The following is a 26017-nucleotide window of genomic DNA, read 5'->3' as shown; positions in this document are numbered from 1 at the left end:
GGCTGCAGAGGCTTCCCCGTTGCACGTGCGGCAGGGCAGGCTGACGGGGAAGAGTCCTTCCGATTCTAACTCAGAGTTATCTGGCCTGAGCAACAGGCATCAGGGGGCACCTTGGGGATAACTTTTGAACATTATCTTCAAGAAGATACCGGAAGTGCTACCTGGCCCGACATGAGAATATTCCGCTCAGACCCGCCCCCGCAAGTTCTCCTGACACCCGAGGAGAAGTAGACCCTCCTGGGCGCTCACCAGCATGGACAGAGGGCCGGAGCACGCCCGGGGCAACGGGACAGGACCTCGCAGCCCAGGGCCCAGCCTCCCGCCTGCCAGGAAGCTGCTTCTATGTTAACCATTTGCGCTGCCCCCATCAGCCCACTCCTCCCAGGGAAAGCACTTCCTAGACTAAGCCTCTTTTCCTTCTCCACTTCACATGAATTCTCCTCCACACCATTTTTTTATCTCTAATTTTTTTCTCCAAGGCAAAGAAACATATGTAGCACCCATACAGCATAGCTACCTCTTCCACCGCCTTTCTAGACAACCCCCTCCACACAGTGTTGGCTGCTCCGGACGTGGCCCAGATGGCTGCCCCCGCGTGGGACACCTTCCTGCCTTCTGTGCCTGGAGAGCTGCTGTCTGCTGTGTACGATCTGGCCCCCCTCCCACTCGGCCAGACCCACACAGCCCTTTTTAACTCTTGAACACGTCTCGGAGTCTCCGGATAGGCTGTTCCACCTGCATTGTTACAGGCATTTCCATTTAGTATTTTCACTTGTTGGGAAGGAAAACTTTCACCCACACAAACTAGAAGAATTGCACGAACCCCTGGGGTATACCCATCCTCCGGCTTCATCCAGTGTCAACTCATGGCCACTCTGGTTTCATGTGAGTCCCCACCCTGCCCCACTTCCATTTGTCATCTGGAAACATGTCACTGTATACAGAAAAGGGCTCTTTTCCGAAACATGACCTCCATACCACCATCACGCTAAAGCCGTAATTCCCTAAGCATATCGAATACCCGCTCAGGGTTCAAGGTCCTGCAATTGACTCATTTTTTTCAGACTGGTTTGTTTGAACCAGTGTCCAAATCAGCCCACCTGCTTTTCACTGGCTTATCCGTATTCACAGAAAAGACCCCTGTCCACACATCACTTCCCCCACAGCCTCGCGATCCCCGAGTGCCGGGATGGGCGTTCCTTGTCTGTTCTTCCGCCGCTCCCGGATGTCCATTCTGCAACCCCCACCACTGGTCTGCAGCCTGAGATAGACTGTGAGGTCCCCTGGGCGGGTCAGTGGGTCTCAAGGTGACGCCCCCACGCCCAGCACGGTGCCTGGCCAACGGTAGGTACCAGCCCTGTAGGCGCTGAATGAGTAAGGTGATAAAAGAGCCCCCAAATGAAGCTGTAGGTCCCGTCCCTAAGCCCACATTCAGTATAACGATTTACTTATTAGTCTGTTTCCCCGTGAAGCAGAGACCTAATCATTTTGGATTCCCAGCACCTGGCCCAGCACCTCGCACACAGTAGGTGTTCACTGAGGGGCAGCTGATGAGTAGCATTTGGGTTTCTACTCCAAAATCTGTGTGACTTGGGATTCATGGCCTTTCCTCCCTGGGTTTCATATTTCTTGCCTCTACAAAGAGGAATCTGGATTCACGATTCCTAAGGTCCTTTTGGGTCCAAGTTGCGGTTCTGAGTAGGGGCCCAGCCTTGTGGGGAGTCCCCATTTGCCATACATTTGCTGCCCTCTGCTGGCAGGATTGGCTCAGAACCCCTTTGTTCCCAGTTTTCCTGAAAGAACTACACAGGCAGGTAGAACAAGGTCCCGGTGGGTGGACTGGCCTGCAAATAGGACAGGGACATACATGCGCTTGCCTTGCCTGGGTCCCAGTAAAACATGGCGGCCTGAGCCTCCCTCCACCCCACCCTGCAAAGAAGATCACTGGGGTGGGTCGCAGACAGGCGGAGAGACTAGCCCTGTGGTCTCACCCCACTGGCTGTGCATTAGAAACCGGGAGCAGAAAGTCTTCAAAAGAAGAGATGGGGCCGAGGCCCCACCACAGACCAACATCCCGGGGGCGATGGGCGAGGGCTGGGCCCACGCATCCATTTGTATTACAAGCCATCTGCTGCACCTAAGGTTCGGCCGCGGCAGAACTCCTGGACCAAGTGGACGTCTGTCTGTCTGCCTGTACGAACTGAGCCGAACGCTCGGGAGCATAGTGCAAAGCTCACTCAGGGGAAGAAGAAACGAAGACTTTGGTTTTATAGTGCAAATTTCCCTTCACCTAATCTGAACACATTTTCTTTCCAACCGGCCCCACCCCCGCAAACCCTCAAAACCTTTAGACCCCTGTGTCAGAACACTCTCAATGCAGCAGGTCCTCCAAAAGTGACGCTTCGTTCAATGACACTTCACAGGGTGAGGGGCAGAGAGGGACAATGCGGCTCCAGTGGAAGTTGCCCAGGGGATGTCCAGGCGCCCCGACACAGGGTGCTGTTATCTGTCGCCTTCACCCCCAGCATCTCACCAGTATTCCCCTACTTTTCCTAATCTGATGGGTGACAAAGGGACTCTCGTTGTTTTCATTTGTAGTCATCGTTACAACTCATATCTTTTTCTGTGTTTTGCCTCTTCATATCCTTTGCCTGTTTTCCTAAATGCGTCTCTCCTCAGCTCTTTGGGGTTTGCTACTATTGATCCTTTCTTTATAGATGTTGCAAACTTTTCTCTCTTTTCTGTTCTCTTCTTTTCTCGTTGCTATTTCACTATTTGTCTTTTCACTTTACGAGGGACCAGTTAGTACCTACAAGACTCATCTGATAGCGGTCTGGTGGGCGTGCTGGGAGGATGGAACAAGGCAGCATCTTGTGTCAGCTCTCCTGAATGACTGCCACTGATGTTCTATACCTAAACTTCTCTGTACGACAACACTCAAAGACCCTCGGCTCCCTGCGGGGCCTGCTTATCCTCGGCAATGCACGGCACCACGAAATAAACACGAGAGTGTTCTGCTCCACAGAATACGTGCAGTGCTCACCAGATGCATTTTGGGTGTGGCCAACTTCTGATTTTGTGGGGTTTCCCCTTAAGTGTTTGCTAACATCGGACAAGACTCTGAAGTTCACAGAAAAGACAGAAGGCTGTGTGGCTTGGTCTAACTTGATGCTCTTCCTTTGTCACGATCTGTCAGGCGGCCCCTGAGTTCTGCAGCCTCCAGGAAGGTCTGCCCTACCTGGACATGGTGATCGCAGAGACCCTGAGGATGTACCCACCGGCTTTCAGGTAAGCGAGCCCAGCTCCTCCCAGCCCCAAACCTCAGTCTGTCACCAACTGCGTCATCACCAATGCTGGACTCACGCTCCTGGAGGCAAGTCTGAGTTTTTCCCCCAGAGGCACCAGGAGTAATGCCTTCCACACAACACCATAGCAACCAACATCTTAGGGCGACCTTCCTCCCCAACCCGCGCCAGTGTCTTTGGCCGCCCAGTTCCAACGACTTCGGCTGTTCCCCCTGCCCATTCATTCGTTCCTTCATTCAGCAACTCTGTTGAGCATCCACTCTGTGCTAAGCACTGGGAAACCAGCCAGCTACAAAACAGATAAAACCCATGCCCTTGGAGTTGACATTCCAGAAGGGCCATCCAAGGCCTGGGATATGCCCCCCTGTTCCCCCCAAAACCCACATCTGCCCCGTCCTTGGAGCTCCCAGGCCAAGACTCGCTGCTCGGGGGAGGCCTGACTCGGTCACACCGCACTCTTCCTCGCTGCCTCCCCTCCCCAGCACTTTCGCCTCTGACTATACTTCACGTTACATTCTTGGACACGTTTCAACCACTCTGCAAAATGCCTCCAGTGTAAACAGCCACACTAGCTTGTAGGAGCCTTGAGAGCAGGAATGAGGCCACCTGCTTCTTTCAAAGTCCCCTAAACAAGGTTTGTCATGGAGCCGGGGTCTTACCTCGGGTCACCAGACTCAGAGGATGAAACAGTGGCCAGACTTCAGGCCTAGAAACAGAAGCAACACGAAGCGTTGAACTCTATGTCAAAAATCCCGTCCACATTTCTGTGAATTCCCACGCCACATAAACTTTGTGCCATTTTAAAAGAGAAAACGTGGATGATTGGAAGGTACCTTAAAATTATATTCCAAAAACATCACTACAGAGTGTGATTACAGAGACTGTCCAATATGTTCAGACCCAGAGCAAATATAGCGAATTCCAGGCATGTGGGTGAGATCACGTAGTCCCCAAGCACACAGGTTTCTGCCACCTGGTTTGGGAACAGCAGGATGGGCAGGGCCCACCTTGCTCCCCTGACATGGGGGTTAAGGGTGACTTTATGGGCCTCCCTTGGTTTGGAGAGAGCGGCAGAGCAAACCACATCCAATCCCCGGGTTTTAGATGATTTACACCCAACGTCCTTCCAAGGGTATTGTGGGCAGCTGCTACCCATGTTAAAAGAAAATTCAAAATAAGCTATTCAGGGATACAGCAGAGTAAAGACCATCAGAAGGAAAGGAGCCCCAATGGGGCCCTGGAGAAAATGGGGCCCTGGTAACCTGGGTCGGGCCTTCTGGGTGTGGGGGTGGGGTGGGGGGCGGGGGGGGCGCTCCTGGCCTGGACGGAACCTGGGGGAGCTGAACAGTCAAATCCTCCAGTGGGAACAAAGTGCATAAACTCATCAAAGACACATCATTTCCTGGATCTCAACTCAATCACGGATTCATCCCGTGAGACCTTGAAGAGATGACGTGTTGAGTGACAAAGGGAACAGGCTCTTGAACACAAAAGGCCAGGGCCATTTCTCCAGTTCTCTGGCTGATGCTTCTAGGCAGCGCCGTGTGAAAGGAAGCGGGGGGAGCCACGGCGCGGGGGAAGCGCTGGGGGCCCAGACGGATGCCAGTGTCTCTGGACGAGTCGGTTAAAATTCCCTCCTGCAGTTGCATACAGTGCCGGGGCTCTATGACGCAATGGCTGTAGGCCAGAGATGTTCAACCTTCTTCCTCTTGAGGCACACACAAACTGATTACTGAAATTCTGCGGCACACCAAAAAAACATAGTCTTTGCTGATCTGACCCCCAAAATAGGTGTAATTTTGATTCATTCACACCAGATGGCTATTGTTTTGTTGGCTGTTGTCCTTTTTTTTTCATTTGACGACCTAAGGGAAATGAGGTCATTGCCCCTGACTAAACAGCAAGGTATTGCATGTTTTAAAAATTCTTGCAGCACACTGGTTGAAAAATCTCTGGCCTAGACAGAGGGTAAGACTGGCATGGCCCAGCCCTAAGTTTGCTGTGTGACTTTGGGTTAGTTCTGCACTGCTCTGTGCTGCTGTTTCCAGAGTGTTCAGTGGGCAGGCGTGCCTGCTCCACCTGCCCACGGAGCGTGGTAAGAATCAATGGGCCAGTCCCGCCCCTCTGAGCAGCCTGCCAGGTCGGGTAGGAGTCGAAGAGCAGCAGGCACTGAGCTTCGAATCAAGGGGCCAGCTTCCAGCTCTGCCCCTTGGCCAAGCACGGTCTCCTGGGCCTCGCCTTCCTCTGCAGCTTCTCCGTGGGCAATTTTAGTCATGTCAGCTCTGCTGATTTCTGTTATCCAACAAGAGAAACGAGACCAGCAAACCATCCTCATTCTCGCCCAGACAAAGGCCAGTTTGCTTCAGCCCAGGCATATGATTTGGGGTGAATGTAAGGAGACTGATGATTTTATTCTTCTATTCTTCGATTCTATTCTTTTGGTTTATTCTATTCAATTCTTTATTATCCCTTTAACCTCAGAAAAAGCCTGTCAGCTTTTCCCAAGCATCGACCTGACTTCACTGACACCCTCAACTATTAAAAAAGAAACAAAACACCAAAAACCTCAGAATGGCCCTTATGAAAAAACATCATTCTTATTGAATGGTTATGAATGTGAGTTCCAGATCTATGCGGTATAATTCGGAGATTTTTCTGGCCTTGTATGCAGCCTAACCTAACCAGACAGAGGGCCAACTGCGTGCAGAGGGAAGGGCCTGCTTTCTGGTTTTTAGCGAGTCTTGCATCCTGGTCCAGGCTACCTCCGATAATGATGAAAAAGAAGGGATGTCAAGGAGTCTTGTTTGGTCCTGTTGGAACCAAGGTTGGACACATCAGAGCTGCCCGCCTTCCTACTCTGGCTGGGGCACCCGAGCTTGCTTCCAGCTGCAGGCGCGTATTAATCGGGTTAGTGACTAAGGATCTGAGTGGGGCCCCACAGCCCTGGCCTTTCACGCTCCTGCATCTTACATTAAATGCTCATAACAGACTGATGAATGCTTTAAGGAGCTTCAGGTTGCTCTTCATTTCTTTTATAACTATAATTAGTAGGATAATTTTATCTCCTCAGAGACAGTTAAGGAAGCACAGTCCTACCACTTGACGTAAAAGCCAGTGTAGGTCATTTTTAATTTAAAAAATAATTATTTATATTACCAAAATAATATACTTATGCAAAATGGAAAACAAAACCCTAACCAATACAGGAGGATTCAAATAAAATGTTGGCATCCTGCCCTGGGTGGGTCGCCTAGTTGGTTAGAGCATCATTCTGATATGCCAAGGTTGCAGGTTCGAACCCCAGTCAGGGCACATACAAGAAGCAAGCAGTGAATGCATAAGTGGAACAACAAATTGATGTTTCTCTGTCTGCCTGTCTCTCTAAAAATCAATAAATTTAAAAAAAGAAAATGTTGCTACCCCTGGTCCCCTGTCATCTTCCATCCCAGTCCCATCCCCTAGGGGAGACGGTGGTAGTAGTTCAGGTACTCTTCCAGAAAGTGTATGTTCATATACAAACATAGATAGTCTAGCCCTTAAAAAAAAGCATAAATGGGATTACGCCATGGCCATTTGATAAAATAAACAATCTGACCAGAAGTTTTCTTCTCTAGTAGAAGTTATCCAAAGTGACATAGACAATGAATGAGGAACAGATTTGCAAACCCAAATTTCTTTCAGGTAAAGCGATGAGGCAGGTGAGGGTAATTAAAAGGCTTGACTGTGGGCCAGGGGGAAGGAGGAGGGGAGAGTGTGGCCCCTGGCCGTGCAAGCCCCCACCACACATGAGCCCTTCAAAGGCACGTGTGCGCCCCAAACACCAGACATAAAATGGGCTCCCCGGGCTGGGTGAAGGGACTGGGCAAATGCATTTTCACCAAGGGCCAAGTGAGTCTAAAAAGCCTAGAGACTTCGGGTCCTGGGAGTGGAGATGGGTGTGGCTTGGTCACCCCCAGAAGAGGAGAGGGCCCCCTCTTCACCTGCTCCCCAATCTCATGCCACACATCAGACTCAGACCCGCTTTGTCTCAGCACCCCCCACCCCAGCTCTCTCCTCATCTCTACTTCGCATCAAGTGGGAGTGACCCATGTGTCCCCACAGGTTCACACGTGAGGCGGCGCAGGACTGCGAGGTACTAGGGCAGCGCATCCCTGCGGGCACTGTGGTAGAGATGGCTGTGGGTGCCCTGCACCATGACCCGGAGCACTGGCCATGCCCCGAGGCCTTTGACCCCGAGAGGTGAGTATCACCCCTTCAAATGGGCCCCTGAGGGACAGGAGTGTCAGCGGATTAGAGGTAGCTGCAGGAAGACAGGGATTTGGTAAAGATGTAGCCCAGTTGTGCCCAAACAGCCAAAAGCCAAAGCAATCATATGTTTGCAAGGCAGAGTGTTCAAAGGAACTAATTATACCATTTCCCCCTGTGGAATCCTGAGCCAGCGTTTCAGCGGCACTGTATGCAAGGAACAAGGCCATTTCAAATGGGTGTCCTCTGCTTATTCAAACCAAGTAACAGCACCTAGGGTAGTGTTTCAGGAAAGTCCCAAAGCATCACTTCCTCTTTAGAAATTGGAGCTCGCTCCGAAACAGCATCAACCCAATTTCTCCGGAATTCCTGAGAACAGCTGTGCCAATGTGGTGGACCTGGATCCCCCTCCTGTCCTCTGCATGGGTTTGGTCCATCACCTAGACCCGAATTCGAGGCTCCCGGATTTAAAATGTCTGCACGGGCATCAACACCCTTCCTCAAAAGGATGCATTTATATCCCTTCCTGTGCCATCTGGCAAGGGGAGGGCTGGCCGGGCAGCAGGGAGGTTTCCACCTTTAGTGCTTCCACCTTCCTGGGGAATGCACCCCCACTCTACAACCCTACCACGCAGGCATAGGGCAACTGTGCACGGTGGGGCCTAGGTAAACACCACAGCCTGCTGCACAGCAGCTCCTGGAAATACGGTAAAGATCGAGCATTACAAACAGCGGCTGCAGGGCTTACTTACAGCTTCACCTTTGGAAACAAAGATTGCATTATTAGGTTGGAAAAAGGTGGATCCAGGGCTCTTTGGGTCCAAAAAAAGTGCAGAGGCAGTAAGAAGTGAGCTGGCTCTTGCAAAATAGTGGCTGTCACCTAGCTTTACTGTCACAGAGTATATGTGGCACACTGCGCCAATTGGTGGCAGTTTCTCCAAGGATGAACTTCCCCTGGTTCGAATACCACAGCCCCCAATGGTCTGGTTTCACTGCGTGAACCAGAAAGGCAAGTGTGGGCAAGTGAGGCAGCTGGCAGGCCTGGCTCCCCAACTGCTGAGGAAGACTAGTGCCTGAGACTCTTCTTAGGACAGGGGTGATGGCTGGCGTCACCCTCCGGCTGATGGAGAAGTTGGAGCCAAGGGTCCAGGTAAGGGCTGTGGTTTCTCTCAGACTGTTACCTTTCTGGGTCACAGTGAGCCCACAGGCCTATTCACAGCACAGGGAATTGTAGGAAGGCAGGAGGGCTACCCTGACTTTCCGGGTGATGCTTTTAATTCAGCAGTGCCTTTTGCAGGAAGGGAGGAAGGATTAGGAGCTACCAGCTCCAGAGCTTAGAGACAGGACCAAGAGAAAACAGGACTCGGCTGACTTCAGCGAAGGTTAGACCCACTTGGTAGGAGTGTCACCTCTGATCTAGGGGACCCTGAGCTAGACCCAGTGGCTGAAGAGGCCCCGGAACAGAGGTGGGTGTCCTGCACCAACCCTGACTGCACTGTCCCACAGGTTCACGGCCGAGGCCTGGAGGTGCCGGCAACCCTTCACCTACCTGCCATTTGGAGCTGGTCCCCGGAGCTGCCTCGGGGTGCGGCTGGGGCTACTGGAGATCAAGCTGACACTGCTCCACCTCCTGCGCAAGTTCCGGTTTGAAGCTTGCCCTGAGACTCAGGTGAGCCCCCTGCAGGTGAGCCTGGCTGCTCTGGGCTCAGGGCTGCTCACAGTTCTCTGCACTGAGGTTGACTATTACTACTATTATTATTGTTATTATTACCATCATCTGTACAGCAGGGTTGGGAGTCATGATGCTCTAGCTCTTCCCTTTTTGGCAAAGAAACCCAAGTAATCCTGCAAAGTAGATTTTATTAGTCCCATTTTTCAGATGAGGACCTAAAATAAGGTTCAGAGATAAGTAAAGCCCTGAGGTCACACAGTTGGACTGCAGTCTTCGTGAGGACAGGGAGAAGTCTGACATATCCACTGATGGATGCCTCAGCACCCAGCTTCATGCCAGGCACACGGCAGGTGCTCATTCATTCATTCCACAAACGTTGAGCAAAAGAATGACTAGCCAGAGAGAAGCAACTGGAGTTCGAACCAGATCTTGCTCACTCCCAAGCTCTCCCTCTCCTCCACACGCAGCAGCCTGTCTGCACAGGGTTAGTGTTCCCTGCACAACTGCAGGAGCATCGCTCTCCTCTGTGCCTGGAACTCCTCTGCATAGCTGTAGACCTGGACCAGAGGGCACACGGGACAGGTAAAGACACAGTGACATGTGATGACAACTTGAAGATCCAGAGAGTGGCATGGCTCCACACCCCAAATAAACAGGGAGACTGGGGCAAGCTGTTGGTCCAGGTGGAATAATGCATTCAGTCGGAGGACAAAAAATTGAGGTACCAGATGTGAAAATGTCTACCGATTCCTTCTGAGTCAAGACTGGGGAGAGGAGGGACGAACTGGGAGCACAGAGCCAAACTGAGAGAGGTGAGAGAGCAGAGAAAGAAAGCAGGTCCTGACTGCCCGTATGTGTCTCTATTACCCTTGATCTTGACATACAGTCCAGCAAGCAGACCAATGTCCCAAACTGCTGCTTATGCCTGGCACTCCCCAGCTCAAGAACCAGCCATGAGTCCAGAGCCTGCTGGGACGAGGGAGAACTCACCTGAGCCCATTTTACAATACATCCCCCAGCCCAACTTTCCACTCTGAGAGAGTTTCACCTGCTTGGGCTGCTGCCCTGCCCTGGAAACGTCATCTCTTCCACTTCCCACCCCCAGTCTAACCCCATCCTTCACATCCATTGGCAGTGCCTCAAATCCCAAAGTGGCCCCTGAGAAGTTCTGCTCACATGGTTTCTCCCATTCCTAGCCCCACCTCAGGTGTCACTTCCTCCAGGAAGCCCTCCCTGTTTGCTAGCCCCAACTGATCTCTTTTTTTGAAGTCCAATGGTGTTTCAAGTTTGTCTAGACCTGCACTAAGACAGAAGCTGCTAGCCACACATGGCTATTTTATTTTTAATGATAGAATGAAATATAAACTTCAGCCCCTCTTTTGCACTAGTTACGTTTCAAGCACTCAACGCCACATAATGCTAGAGGCTACCGTACGAAATAGCACGTCTAGACCGTCTGGTTTCTTGGTTATAAAACTGGCCTTCCAACTGAACTATAATCCTCAAAAGGCCTGGTGATTGCTTCTTTTCCTCGAAAGGGTTCACATTAGCCATCATTTTACACACAGCTCAAGGGGATACCCTGATCCTTGAGTACTTCGTTGGCCTTTCTTCCAAGACCCCAGTCCACCACTGATTTACCTTGTAAGCCAGACGTAAGGAAAGCTCTTGGAGTAGCAGCGAGGCCGGACCACAGCACGTGGGAGCAGGGAGCAGCATGAGGCCACTCCCCACAGCCCCCAGGGGGCTGTGCAGTTTCTGGCTGGGCAGCAGGAGGGGGGTGGAAAGATGAAGAGTTTGAGGCTTTGCTTGCCACTTTCTACTCACATGACCTTGAACAAGTCACTTGTCCTCTCTAAACCTCCAGTTCTCAATTTGCGAAGTGAGCCACTACCACCTCTTAACTTGGGGTTCTTGGGAGAATAACATGGGCTCCACGGGGTCCTGCTGAAAAGGCTGTTGCGCTCACTCCTGGCCCAGCTATCCCTCAGTCCTCAGCCCATTTTCCACAACCCCACGCATCAGGCCCAGTACTGAGGAAGTTTTCCTGTGCATGTGGTTAATTGTGATGGGTATCTTAATATCCTCTGTTTTAGGTTCCACTGCAACTAGAATCCAAATCTGCCCTAAGTCCAAAAAATGGCGTCTACATCAAGATTGTCTCCCGCTGACACAATCCATTATTATAAGGATATCTTCTAATTCAAAGAAAGCCCTCGTGGAAATTCAGATTGGGAGGTGGGGGGAACATGACCTAACTGAAAGAAGTGCCTGGGCATACAAGTATAAAAGAAGGTCATTTACATAACATTTCCTAAATGCTTAATAAAAGTTTGTTACACTGAGTTTTGACTTTGCAATGGTGTTGGAGCGATTGGCCCACCTTTCTCAATAAGGAATTGGTGATACATAAGCAAAACCATAGTTTTGACAAAACGACTGAGAACCTGAGGTTTTGAAGGTAGTCCTGGCCTCAGGGTGGAAGAAATCTACAGCACAGGGGACACAGGGACACTCTGGTGAGCTGTCCTGACGGTACCCAGCTCACGGGTGGCCTTTTCAGCTTCTGGTGCTTTGTGGTGTTTGACTTAGTGACATCCATCAGAAACTCAACTTCAAAAGTGATTCAAAAGTTTTATTATGCTTTAATACTTCTAGGTCGGGCAATACCAACTTTGTTTCAATGCACAGAAAAGTGATAGAGGGTGAAGTGTACTTTTTCTTTTTAATAGCATCATTTCTTCATTTTGATCAAAGAATCACAAACAGTGGATTTTAGTGAAAGTAATTATATGGCTGAGAAGTTCGAATTCAACAGAGAACTTGTACACGGAATCCCAGATCTGCCACCAGCAGCCACACGGTCACAGCTGCTGATCGTCCCACCTCCCTGTGCCTCTGTTTCCTCATCTGTGAGGCAAGGAGGCTGACCTGAACCCAAGACCCTTCCCCTAGCTGACTTCTGAGCAGTGTTAAGGGACTTAATGCCATATAGATAACAGACGGGAATCTGTGAACACGGATGTGATACTCAGACACTGACCCACCTTTAGAAAGTTCAGGCTGTTTCAGGTGAGCTAGTGAGCCAGGTTGCTACAGAACCGTGGCTGGGAATGCTGCCTCTGCTGTGAGGTCCTCCCCCTCCAGCCCAGAGCACCCCATGCTTCAACCAAAGGGCTCCCCTGGAGCGTCCCGGAGAGAGGAAGGTAGCCTCATTTCCCAGCACGGCCCCAGCCCTGGCTGCTGCACACCCACTAGGAAGTCCCGCTGGCCCATCACACAGCCCTCTCACACGCTTGCTGCTGCCACCTGCTCATCTGTGCCCCTTTGAGATGCCCAGTCCAGGGCTCAGACTCACTGGAAAAAGTCCTCCATTCCCATTCCTGGGGACCCATCTGCCTGTCGCTCTCCAATCCTGACTCCCCATGGCCAGCACAGAACCTCATCCTGCCAAAGGGCCCAACTGAGGACCTGGCACCCCCAGCCCATCAGCTCCATTGTCTTCTCTCACCTTCTCCATCCAGGTGGTCACCACTGTCAGACACAGCAGTGAGGCTTCCTAACGTGCTAAAATCACTGGACTCCCAGCCTTTATACTTCTTCAATCCACACCCCCCCGTGCTGTTTAAATCCCACTGTTCACACACAACACCAACAACATGAAGCAGGAAGTGGCAGGACATGGTAATGACTGGGTCCTCCACAAAACCCTTCATGAAGTTGTATCCTAGCTGGGCCCTCATGGCTTTCTTGGCTTTCTCTCTCATACACACACACATGCAGATGCATACACACATGTATGCACCCTGGAGCCCTCTCTACATCTTTGCATTAACACCCTGAGAGTCAACGTCATTTTAACTTCTTCCCCTCACAATGCCCACCCACACCTGTGCCCACAGGAACAGCCCCCCTTACCCCCATGCCCACCCTACTGCCTGGCCACGTGGACCCCATTTCTCTCTTGAATTTCCAGTCCAAGTTGTGGCTCTTCCTGACTTGCTTTCTCAAAGGTCAGCAAACCCACTGCGTCTGCAGTCTTCATAGCTTACTTGGCTTGTTTGAGCATTTGATCACCTCTCATCCCAGGTTTCTCTTGCCATCCTTCCTACCTACACTTTCAAACGGGCCATTCCCGCCTCCCACTCCTCAGCTGGCAGCAGCCAGATGGTTAAAAGCATGGGATCAGTACATCTACACCTAAGACTTGGCAGGCAAGAACCGGTTTAATGGTTCTCTGACACCCCTCGGGCCTCTGACCTACATGGTAAGAACGAGCAACCTAATCAGAAAGCAATGCATGAACTTTCAGGATGTGGGGAAATATTTAAGGAGGCTCTGAAAATCATACCATATACAACTAGATAATGCAATAATGTTGTAGCTTCTTCGTTTTTCTGGTTATTTAACTCAGTTCTCTTCTGGCTTGATTGGCTGACTTGTATCAAGTTCCCAATCACTCCTTCCCCATTCCAAAGATGGAAAAGGAGCTTGGATCTGAGAACTACAGGACAAACCAACTAAATTGCAGGCATCCTGTGGAGAATGAACACACTGTATTAAGAAGGTGGAGGGAAGAAGGGTGCAGGTATGGACAGAAGCCAGTTGCTGAGGACTAAACCTGGAGAACAATGGGTATAATGCCCAGGAAGGGGCAGATGGCCTCATAATATGGGGACACCTTGCCAGCCCCTCTGCCCCTGACCCAGAGCCAACCAGCGCCTAGTAGAGACTCCATAACCTGCTGTGTGTGGAGGATACACCCACCTCTTCCATGTCCACAACACAGTCTGCTCCACAGTGATTCTGAGCATTGTGGGGCTTGGAACTAATATGAATGGGGGAAAGGAAATATACCAAGATGTAACTCTTGCAAATTTAACTGAAATGTATGACCATGTGACTATATTGTTGGAGCCCCTCCTAGGGCTCTGGAAGGGGCCCCAACAAGTGAGGGCCCTTAACTTCCAGCGTCATCAAAAATCTAATGCAGCCCTGGCTGGATAGCTCAGTGGACTGAGCGCAAGCTGCAAACCAAAGGGTCGCCAGTTCAATTCCCTGTCAGGGCACATACCTGGGTTGCGGGCCAGATCCCCAGTAGGGGGCACACAAGAGGCAACCACACATTGATGTTTCTCTCCCTCTTTCTCCTTCCCTTCCCCTCTCTAAAAAAACAAAAATTAAAAAAACTAATGCAGCACCCCCAATGCCAGTAACAGGGTCTCTGTTATATTCCAACACCCAGAAAAGTGCCCGTATCCAGCAAGCACTCAATACCCAGATATTAAAGAATAGGCTTCAGTCATCACCCATGTGCGATAAACATTATTTTATTTCCATACTCCACTGTGACAAATGCAACACGGGTATTAAAATCCCAGGAAGACATAAAACCCATAAGCGGAGGGTGTCCAGTGCACTTAGGAGATGCTGAGAGGAACATTCACAGGCTGAGCCCATGACCGAGGGTAACCGTCAGGGGCTCAATGACACCCCACCATAGCCACTTGTCTGATAACGTAATACATGGAGCAATTTCAACACCAGACGCCCAGGAGCAGCATGAGAGCTGCTGAGATTAGAGCCAGAGCAACAGACACAATGACTGTTACCTCCTTAGCCCAAAAGACAGGTTTTCCTGAACCCTAGGCTTTCGGACAAAAAATAGAACAACATGCCACTAAGATGCTGCAAAAACAGATCACTGGAGACAGAAATTAAAAATTAAAACCAATCCATAAAATAGTATCTGGAAACTCTGTACCTGGTGCCAATCAGCAGCAAAGTCAACAAAGAGTAAAAAATAAAACGCTACCCTAGTAAAAAAAGCAATAACGGGCTCACCTACAGGCACTGCTGGTCAGCCCACTATTGAGCTAAAAAGTACGTTAAAACCAAAAACTACTGTCAGCAAGAGATTAAGATTATAACTTCATCAAGAAGTCAACATTAAACAGTTCATTAAAAGTGTTTTGTTAAGAAAAAAAGTAACTTCAAGGACAACAAGCCAAAAATCCTTGTGCTCACTGCCGAATACCAAAGAGAGACGCCAGGGAAAAAAGGCTGGAGGCCCCGGCTACGGGCTGGGGAGCAACCCTGGCTGCAGGCTGGGGAGTGGCCCTGGCTGCAGGCTTAGAAGTGTACTGGATGATGTACTCTGGGTAAATCTGGTGCTTCTCAAAGATCACAAAGATAGAAGGGTCGGACATGCTGTTCACACAGCTGTCGTAAAAGACGCTGCCCTGGCCCTCCTTGGCTGGAGGGCGGAGAAAGGAGGCGTTGCCTCGGGTGAACTCGCCCACCAGCACCCGAGCCAGGAACATCATGGAGAACTTCGTGTTGGATTTGCTGTAGTGGTGGGAATACGCGGCATCTCGGGCGAAGTAGCTCCCTGCAAGGACACGCACAGGCTTAGCTGGACACCGAGAGGACAGCTGCAGCCGGGGAGGAGAGGCTCCAGTGTCCCGTCAACCTGGCGATGCCAATGGCCTCTGCTCCTCTGTCACTGCATCTCCCTCCTGCCCTCCCTCTACCCTCCCTCCTTCTTCAGCCTTCCCTGTGAAGGACCTCAGAGGGGACACCAAACCGAGACAGAAAACTCCTTTCACGTTCTGAACCTATCACTCAAATCATAAGGCTCTCTGGGCATAAGAGTACTTTAACTCCTCAAATCTGTTTCCTCAGCTATAAAATGGAGCTGTCACGCCTAACCTCACAGGGCTGGTGTGGAAAGTGACCAAGATGCCCTGCGTGGAACCACTCTGGAGACACCAGCAGCCCAATGTATAGAATTATGAACTTTGTCTAATGGGAACCTGAGTTGGAAGCTGTCAGCCACACATTTGGATTTACAGCCATCCACTGGCCCTCGCCCATCCTGACCCCAGATGCCATCACATCAGATTAAGGCCAACTGTGGCCAACTGATGCACTGGAATGGGGACTGTTGATCATAGTATCACAACATTTTGAAACTTTCTGCATTTAGTGATAATCATGTTGTGATGACAGAGATACTGTCCTTTTGCAAGGAAGTGTTAAAGGGTGAAGGACCATGACATATGCCACCTAATTACAAATGGTTCAATAAAAATAGGGGAGGATTAAGCCAACATAGCAAAACATTAAAACAGATGAATCTAGATAAACTTGCACAGGGATTTATGCAGGAGTTTTTAAAATATTGTTTGTGCAACTTTCCTGTAAATTTGAAATTATTTCCAAATACAGTTTAAAAATAAGCAAGAGACAGGACAACACTCAGAAAATTCACCATATGGCTACAATGGCGTATTTACATGAGTGTATCTGAGGCGTTCAGATTTCCATTTGAACAAAGGAGCACAGGCACAGGGATGGGTAGGCACCCTCTTCCCTCTCCCGACTCATGCTTACCATCTCCCAAGGCCTCCACTCCACAGGGGTGCAGGGCCATTGCTTGGGGAAGCAAAACCGCAGCCTAAAGCAGGGCCGCCCATGCTCACACCTTGGGTCAGGCTCCAGTTGCACACAGAGTGAGAAGAAGGATGCTGACAGCTGGGCATCCCCACAGAGGGCCAGGACTATTCCTCAATCAGTATCGACCAGCACATCAGCTTACACTGTCTCCCCACCCTCAACCATCAGTTGGCTTTAAAACAGTTTCCGGAGCCCTGGACAGCACAGTGAGGCCAGGTCCTGCTGGTGGGGGCTGCCCTCACCCTTACCTTTGCCATAGTTAGTGCCATGAAGACCACAGATCCGCCAGTCAAAGTTCTGCTGGCAGATGGCGTCGACGAAATCCTCATCAGTGCCATGGAACAGCTGTCTCTCATCCACCAGCTTCCCTCCATTTTTCTTTTGCATCTGCCCTTTCTGCCTAGAATCACAGGAGAAAAATATGTGCTGGAGGCAGAGGACCAAATACAGGCTACCTGACCCAAGAACACACATTTTATTAGAAATGTTCTGAGACCAGGACATATGGATCCAGATCTATGAAATCTGAGCCACGGGCCAGGGAGGGAAAAGGTGGAGCACAGAAACCAGATGAAAAGCAAAGGGAAGCCTTTCCCTCCATAGCCACAGGCCTCCAGCAGCGACCCGCACTCCCAAAATAGGAAGCCTTGGGAAGACAGGCATGCGTTGTCCCTACCACTCTGTTTCCTCGAGAAGCTTAGCCAGGGGAGCTTGAGGATGCTGTTCAGTGGAGGTCCATCCGTCTCCCCTCCCCTGTAAGTTATCCTGATTTCATCCCTGGACCCAGAGCACAAGGAGACTGCTTCAACCTGTTGTGGGGGCAGGCCAGCAGAACCCTAGGCCTGCCATGGTGACCTGCTGCACATCTTCACATGGACAAGTGCTCAAGAACATGCTGGTTCTCAGGCACAAAAATGAGGCCCCTGCTCTCTGTCTGACAGGACAACAGCTTTATGTTGCCTGGGGTGTGGGTGGCTTATCCTGGACAATCTCATCAATCTTTAGGGAGAGAGAATACAAGCATGAGTACTGACTTTACCACTATGGAGGCCTCATTCCCCTCGTCTCTCTGATGGAACATGCAGCGCTAAGTTATAAATATGATGAGATGGGTAAGAAAGTAAGGACATGGTTCCTGATTCTGGCAGCACTGGGTAAGCAGTGGCTACTACCTGGGATTGTCCCTGAAGCCCAGAGCATGTTTACTAAGTTGCTAGCCTACTACACATAGGAGTGAGGGGATAGAGTCACCAGCATGTCAAGAGCAAGCCTCTGACGTACCACTGGTAGACTTCCCAGAGAGCCAGGTTCTGGATGCGCTCGATCTTCTGAACATAGTAGGGCAGGGTACGGTTAAAGAGACTGTAGACCTTCTGATATTCTTCTGAGGAAGAACTGAGGGTGACCAGCTGCAAGGGGCAAAGATTTTTACATTACCATCAAAGTTGGAATATAGATCAATCTCTTCCCAAGGTCGCTCCTAAAATGCTAGAATTGCTGATGTGAGCCCAGATGGTGGTCACCACTCCCCGCTCTGGCCTGAGAAGCAGTCTCCCCAGATGCAGGAGGAGCACAATTTGTGTTCACTATGAAGCCTGCCTGAAGGCCAGGAATGCGACGCTTGCATCAGCACCGCCATATGTGTCCCCAGGACCCTGCTCTTCTGACCCCACACATAGTCTACAAGACCAAGCTGGTGGCGATAAAGGTGGAAGGCACAGTCTGGGCAGACGGAGGGCAAATGCTGCCATGAGCAGCGGTGCTGTGTGAATGCCCCGCACTTTAAACACTAATGGAAAGGCCAGGCTGGCAGAGGAGCACATGGCAACTCAGGAGCATGGCCAATGAGACCTCCTCCCAGAGCCCACCCCTCCCTCAGTCTCTTGTTCTGGAAAAGAGTATTTCTGATGGGCCAGGAGGGGCCACCGACCAAGGGCAGCCGACTGTCACATGGAGTGACAATGCACAAATTCCTGCATTTGCAACCTTGACCATGTAATCAGCCTCCCTATTCCCAGTGCCTTGAGGCTTTAGCCAGTGACAGACCATTTAAGGATCTCTGGGGAGTCCCTCTATACCATCCCCTTCCCCCACCCCAAGTGCAGCCTTACAGCAATCACCTCAACACCCCACCCCAAAGATGCTATGATTAGGCTTTGGCATGTCCATGGGTCCCCCCCAACTCAAATCCTGACTCTGGTTTCTCTGCTCCCATCTCATGGAAGCTGCCAAGCTCCTCTCCCTCAAGTGTGGAAGCCAGCCCTGCTCCTTCCAAACCAGAGATCCTCATGGGCTCCCTTACCTGACACAGCTGTTGCTCGGTCCAATGACCAAGGCACTCCACATCATAGCCCTGACCTCTCTCCTGTCCCCCATTTCTCTGCACACCCTACATCCAAGACATGCCTGACACCCCATGTCCTGACCTGGGCTACTTTGCACGTAGTACCCATCCAACCTGTATGTTCTCCCAACTTTGCTTGACAAGCACCAGCCATCCTTTAGATGTGGACCCAGTGACACCTTCCCTGATCCCCTCAAATCAGTCGCCTCGTCCTGACATCTGAGTGCTGCTGTCAACTCACCCAGCCCTTCCCACATCTTGCCTGCGCTGCTGGTGTCTGAAAGTTTGGCAGAGCCTGACAAGATGAGTCCTCCCAGGGCAGTGACAGTCATGTTGCAAAAGCTGGTCTGCAACATGCTTGGCAAGAAGCCAGCTGTCAGAGGCCAGTCTGAGCACCCCACGTGGGTGGGGTGGCGCTGGACCGTGGCTGGGTAGTCTACGGAATTCCACGCAGCTCCCAAATTTTGACAGGACCTAAATGAGCTGCTGAACTGACTGTTCCTTCTCTTGTCTTGTATTACCTAGCATCTTCTGACAGAAGTTTCCACTCTAGGTGTCCCTCATCATACTCAAACTATCCCGTTGTTTCTTTTCCTTTCTTGTCTAGTAAAACTAATACTTATTGGCTGAGCCCAGCTGTTGAGCTTTCTACAAAATTTTCCTCTCTAGAAAATTTCCAGCTTATTGTCCTCTATCCATAACACATCCTCTCCTCTCACGACCACAGTCATGTCCCAGGTAAGAGCCAGGTGGGCTCCAGCCTTAAAATCCTTAAGACCTGAAAAGCAAAAACCCCACACATACCTCTTCCCCCCTCCCTCACGAGCCCTGGCCTCACAGCTTCTTCTGTGGTGGAGAAAACAACAGAGTCGCTCATACTCACCTATCTCCAAGAACACTCTCCTCCCAGCCCAAGGAAACGCGAGTCCCATACCTTAAAGCCGGAGTCTGGCAAGGCTGAGGGGTCCCAATGGTCTGGGATGTTCTTTGGGCCTTGAAACTTGACATTGCTATAAAATGTAAACAAAAACACTAAGACATTTAGTTCTCAGACACAAGCAGACCACCACAGGTGGCCTCCACTAGCCAATACCACCAGTCCCGAGTCTCAGCACCTCGTTTATAAAGGAAAGGAGAAGGAGAGGGAGCACATGAGCGCACTATCCACCTTATGAGAGCACTTCATCTTTGCCTAAGTGGCCCAAACTGAGACAGTGAGGCCTGAGGGATCCATTTCTCACCTGTATCCCAACTCCTACCAAAGCGGAGAGAGAATATGATTAAAGCAACACACACAGACCCTTATCCATTATTTTGAAACTCAAAGAGCTCTAAAACTTGTAATAAAGAGCTCTGAATTATTATTACAAATAGCTTCAATGAGGTGTAACCAGCATATAAAAACAAAATGTGAAAATTCATTTCGCAGTAGAACTTTAACTTGAACTGATGAGAAGCTACTTGTGGTCTCTACAGATCTTTCCTAAAGTGGCTATGCATATTTTTTACTGCAGAAATATTAATTGCAGTGTGTCAAGCCATACAAGCAGCACAGGATGTTTCTAAAAACAAAAATAAGTAAAAACTGAGTTCTAAAAGACATGTGGTCCAAAGAGTTTAGGAACAAGGACTGAAATATTAACTCTAAATCATTGTCACTCAGTTTCAGAATGCTCTGTTCTTCCTACACTAGATCTGCCTTCTGTTTCTGCCGGCATGAGACCTTCATCCTCAGCCTCAAAGAACTCCCACAAATAACATTCCCAGGAAAGCAGCACAATTTAAAATAACTAAGCAAGGCCCCATGAGCAATAATCATCCAGAAACAGACTCACAGAGTCTGTTGAAATTATCAGGTACAGTATAAAAAAACTATTCTGTATTTAAAGAAATAAAAGAAAAACTAAAATCATGAAAGGAACAGGAATCTATTTAAAAAAACCGGGAGGATCTGAAAAAGAACCAAACAGAACTTCTAAAAATAAAAAATACAATCTTTGATAGTAAGAGTTTAATGGTCATGCTTACTAGCAGATCAGATCACCTGAGAATGAGCGAGCTGAATGACATGGGAAATGAAATTCTGCAGAAGTGAAGAGACACAATATAGGGAAGAAGCTGAGATGTGGAGAACAGTGAGAATGACTGAATCTGGTCAGGACCTAACTAAACTCCAAAGAGAGGACAGAGAACAGTGTGGAGGAAATATCCATAGAGAACTAATGAGATGTGCCAACTCACATGTTCAAGAAACCCAAAGAATCTCCAACAGGATAAATAAAAACACACACCCAGACATGCAATAGTGGAAATCTGTAACATCAAGACAAACAGAAAATCTTAAAAGTAACCAGAGGGGAAAAAGAGTAATTCAGGCAAAGAAGTCCAGTTACACAGCTGATTTCTCCAAAGCAGCATGAAAGCCAGAAGACAGTAGAGTGGCGTTGTCAATGTTCTAAGAGAAAATACAACCAAAATTTCCATACCCAGTGAAAATATCTTTCAATATTGAGAACAAAATAAGGACATATTCAAACAAACATAACAGTTTTCCAACAGACCTTCATCTAAGGAAATTTGATAGGGCAAAGAAAGTGATTAAGAAATTTGAGTAAATTTAATGAAGTGTTAATACTACAAAATAACAATGCCTTATTACATTTAAAATAACCTAAGTTGCTGTAGTTTTCAGAGAATAGCTTTTGTTATTTTAAAATTTGTTCCTAAGTATTTTATTCTCTTGATGCTATTATAAATATAATTGTTTTCATAATTTCTAAAAATAATTAAAATTAACAAGTCAAGAGGAAGGTAAATTATATTGAAAAAAATTATATCGAAGTCCTTATATTAGAGTTAACAGGAGAGCAAAAAAAGTGACTGACTTCCAGTGTGGCCTTAAAAAAATAGTAACAATGTATAACTTCTAAATTAGTGGAGGGTAAAAAAATGAAATAACAAAAAATATCCCAAAGAACATAAGAAAGGAAATAATAAGACCCAGTCACATGAATAAAACATTTCTATGGAGGATGGAAGGACAGTAAGGAACTAAACCCAATATCTGATGTGTAAATGCCATTTTGAACTTTCCATTAAACAACTGTGACCCTGTTAACTGTTGTATAATGAATAGAGAACTTGTCTCTGAAAATGACCAAGCCTAAGAGTCCCAGATGGCCAAAGACACCCAAGCAGACGGGCCTGCCGGAGTTCTGACAACTAGCTCCTATCACACCGGTTGAAGGAAGAACCACACACTCCACTGCATCAACCTGTGTGACTCTCAGGTTACAGCACAAGCAGATTTTGAATCACTCACATCTTAGTCTGAATTTGATTTAAAAACCACAAAAAACAAAACGCCACTTTTGGTTCTGACAGTGTGGCATGTGCTCATGGCCCCTTGCAGACTAAGTTAGTGGCTAGAAGAGATCCAGCCTCAGAAACACAGTCAGACACGGTTCCAACGGTGCCTAGGGTAGGCTCTGGAGACGGAGAGAGTCGGAAATGACTTCCAGAAGCAGGAGTAGTCAGAGCTGACTGAAATCCTAAATCCACAAGCAATACACAGAGGAGACTGACACATTTAACTAAAAAGATAAAGTCAGTATTTCTGGGTGGTAAAATAGTTCATTCACAAAGCCAAAAAGCAAATAAACCAAGGGAAAATATTTTCAATTTATATAAAAGAACAAGGGCTGATATTCCTAGTAGATAAAAAGGCTCTTCTATTGAAGAAAAATACCAAAAGGTTGATAGAAAAATAGACAAAAAGACAAGAGTTCACAGGAAGAGAAAGGCAAATGGCTCTTACACATTAAGAAAAAACAGTAAGCCTTACTTACAAGACAGAGCAAATTAAAATGCACTGATATAACACCCCCCCACCTATGAGAATGGCAAAATTTAAGAGTTTAACTGCTCTGTTGGCAAAGTCAAGGGAACTGGCACCTCTTGCATTCTGGGACTGGTGCATAATGGCTCAACCCCCACAAAGAGGAACTTGCCCTGACCTGGTCGAGCTCTAACCCGATGGCCCACCCCCACAATACGACACAGCACACACACCAGACCACCCTTTGTGGCATTACACTTCTAACAGAGAAAGATCGAGGTCCGGGCCGAGACACCACACACACAGAGAGTGCTGGGGCATTCAGTTCACAGCCGACAAATCTCTTTAATGCTTTAGCCAGCTGAGCTTTTCTGTCCGCAGCAGAGCACACCCCAACTGATACACACAGCAGCTGCCTAGTTCTCCAAACGCCAATTACCTGGTTTGCTTCACCTTCACATCCTGAGGAGATATGTATTTGGGTCTTCGACAAACCCTCCTCAATGTGCCAAAGGCCAGGTTTTTCTGAGTAAAATCTGGAAAAAATACACACACACACAGAGGATGGCAGTGTTTTATAAACAAATTAAATGGGTTGAAAAGGTATTGCAAATGTACAAAGCCCAGAATCAGTCTGTTAAAAACAAGGCAGTTTTACTCATTTCAAATATTCATAATAGGAATCCTTAGGAGACTGGGTTTAATGAATACATGAATGATTAGTAATTGACATATCAATTATACATGAGTGCTTTTAAATTGTTCCTTCCAATCCTGTTTAAACTATTATTTTGCTTAGCAATTTTCCCCAGTTTGGATATAAAAAAGCTTCAGCCCAGCCTGAGACTGAATTATCACATCTTGAGCCAGTGGGATTTAGAATTAATATAATAATTTTACTCTTATGACTTTTCTTTCTTACTTAGAATAAACTGACTCTATAGTAGTATTTCTCAGCCTTGTAAAACCTGTACCATCTTTAATAAACAAATTTCTTGACCCATATCCATCCCTAAGATCCTCACATTCATCCTGAGAGTTAAAGGGACACCAACCTTTGGGTTGAAAAACTACAGGTACCTCCTACAGTCAGATTACATGTCCCCGCCTACCAAGAAAACCCTGTCAAGTCTGACTTTATAAACCTAGAGTACAATATTTTTTTATTTAAAAGGCATTTTAATATTAATTTGTCTCTATCTATAACTTACCTCACTGCATTTGAGGCATATGTCCCCTAAGCTACTGCCCAGGTGGTCGTCAAGACCAGGCACTCCTGGGGGTCACCCCATACTCTAATGAGAGCCCAGCCTGCAGACCCTGCTACTACCACCCCTTCTGTTACCCACTGCTCAACCTCCCAATATACTCTGCTAATAAACATGCAAACTTTATTAACCTGTTGACTAACACTGTGTTGAATCTTAAGTGGGATTTTTACTAGTGAAATTAAAAGTTACTCAACATGTGGACTGCGTAAATATGCAGATCTCATCCTCTATCCTCCCACGGACAGAACGAAGTGAGGCCTTTTCCCTAACACACCCTTAAAGAGGACACATGAGGTTAAGTCCCCAAGCAAGTCCTGCCTGTGCAGACTCTGTCTGACTGGAGCCAGCTGACAAATGTTAGAATTCAGCCTCTGGAATCTTGCTATTTGTCTTGAGTCACTTCTGTGACAGGGGTCCCTAAAACAGCTGAATCTTCCCTGATCCTGCAGAACAAGTCACTTGGCCTATTATACATTTCTTAAACATATTTGTTTCCTAATAAATATTTAGTTCATAAATGTGAGTGGCAGATTTGGGTCCAAAACTTGCTTTCATTATACCTTGTAGTGAGGTTGTGAGGATAAAAGTTAACGAATTCCAAGCTTCTTCTGTGGCTACTGGTAGCCAACAACAATGACGACGGCAACCACCACCACCACACTGTCCACCCAGGTGAGCCTGAGGCAGTCGGTGGTGAACATGCTTTTCCTGCAGTCTGTAGTCAACTGCATGTGTGTGCTCCACCCCCATCTGACTTTCTGTTCTGTCCCCTGGAGGTGCTGGGTTGAGTGAAATCAAAGTTCCATCTGACAACGTGCATTTGTTTTGATATTCCCCAGGTATTTCAACAAATTATTTCAAACTAGCAATCAGATGGGTGATTGTTATATAGACCTGATATTCAGGGCAGTCCTCACTTTTATTATGCTGTATCTCTCTCACTGTCCCTTTTGGGGACCCTGTGTTTATCAGACTGGATTGGTTGGTGCTTGCCCACAGATGCTCAAGGTGGTAAGCAGTCCCCACTGAAGAACAGTAGACACTTAGGACCCCTGTGAGGCCCACCTAGGCAGCAGCCACTCCACCTTACACCAGTGCTACAAACCATAAGCAAAAACAACTGGCTAAAAGCAAGTAGTTAAAGCGGCTTTAGGATAATTCACTGAAGACCCTTTACTGTCCTCCACATAGAATAAAGGTCCACAAAAACAGAGAAAACAGTCAACTGTGTTTAGAAAAAAGCCCACTTTAACTCTTTTTAAAAATGCCGATCTTTCAGAGGATTCAGAATTTAAATGTCAATTTAAAGGCAAAAATGAATCAAACAAGGCTAGACTGATAAATACACCTAGGAACATCTTAAGAGAAGTTACCAAAAAAACTAAAACTTAAAAAAAAAGTCTTCACAAAATTGGTCACTTGAAGACCTGGCCAAAAAGTGTCTAGCCTGCTTCTGTAAAGGCAAAAGGGACAAGTCATTTAAGGCCCATATTCAGGTCACTGCGAGCACACAAAACCATGCTTCCCGGCAACTTTTCATTAAGGTATGTGTCTACCAAGCATTTAACCTGACAGCCCATCAATGTCAAAGGCACCTTTTAAAAAGATATTAACATTGCCACACCGGGAGGTATAAGGCAAAGTTGCACAGCAGAATCACTATGACACTTATCGGGGACTCAGGTTAATCCTCAAGAGGCAGAGGGGCTTGGCCCTGGCCAACAGGACAACCTTCAGTGTGCAAAGGCAAACCCTGCTTGTACCTCTACTATTTGGGCTCCTGTCCCTTCTTTGGGGTCCTCTTCTCCTACCCCTACCCCACACACACCCCCTCAGGCAGCTTTTCTTCGATTCTGCTGGACTGGCATCATCTGTTTATATGTC

General features: G+C 48.2%; 2 protein-coding genes across 2 annotated transcripts in view; one reads left to right on the top strand and one right to left on the bottom strand.

Moving 5' to 3' along the window:
- TBXAS1 (thromboxane A synthase 1) overlaps nucleotides 1–11567 on the top strand; it is a 139277-nt gene extending 127710 nt beyond the window's left edge. The window contains exons 10-13 of the mRNA XM_037049077.1: nucleotides 3197–3288; nucleotides 7407–7544; nucleotides 9057–9219; nucleotides 11319–11567. Of these exons, the coding sequence (XP_036904972.1) occupies nucleotides 3197–3288; nucleotides 7407–7544; nucleotides 9057–9219; nucleotides 11319–11393 (468 nt within the window). The 3' untranslated portion in view covers nucleotides 11394–11567. The remainder of the gene's footprint in view (nucleotides 1–3196; nucleotides 3289–7406; nucleotides 7545–9056; nucleotides 9220–11318) is intronic.
- A 2967-nt stretch (nucleotides 11568–14534) lies between these two features.
- PARP12 (poly(ADP-ribose) polymerase family member 12) overlaps nucleotides 14535–26017 on the bottom strand; it is a 35003-nt gene continuing 23520 nt past the window's right edge. Inside the window, exons 8-12 of the mRNA XM_037049076.1 lie at nucleotides 23302–23398; nucleotides 19959–20034; nucleotides 17962–18089; nucleotides 16929–17080; nucleotides 14535–15613 (exon numbers count right to left, since the gene is read on the bottom strand). Coding sequence (XP_036904971.1) covers nucleotides 15246–15613; nucleotides 16929–17080; nucleotides 17962–18089; nucleotides 19959–20034; nucleotides 23302–23398 — 821 coding nt within the window. The 3' untranslated portion in view covers nucleotides 14535–15245. The remainder of the gene's footprint in view (nucleotides 15614–16928; nucleotides 17081–17961; nucleotides 18090–19958; nucleotides 20035–23301; nucleotides 23399–26017) is intronic.

The sequence above is a fragment of the Sturnira hondurensis genome, unplaced genomic scaffold, assembly GCF_014824575.4.
Source record: "Sturnira hondurensis isolate 20B ecotype Veracruz unplaced genomic scaffold, ASM1482457v3 Scaffold0006437, whole genome shotgun sequence".
NCBI classification, from domain to species: domain Eukaryota; kingdom Metazoa; phylum Chordata; class Mammalia; order Chiroptera; family Phyllostomidae; genus Sturnira; species Sturnira hondurensis.
This window is presented reverse-complemented; position numbering and strand designations above follow the sequence as displayed.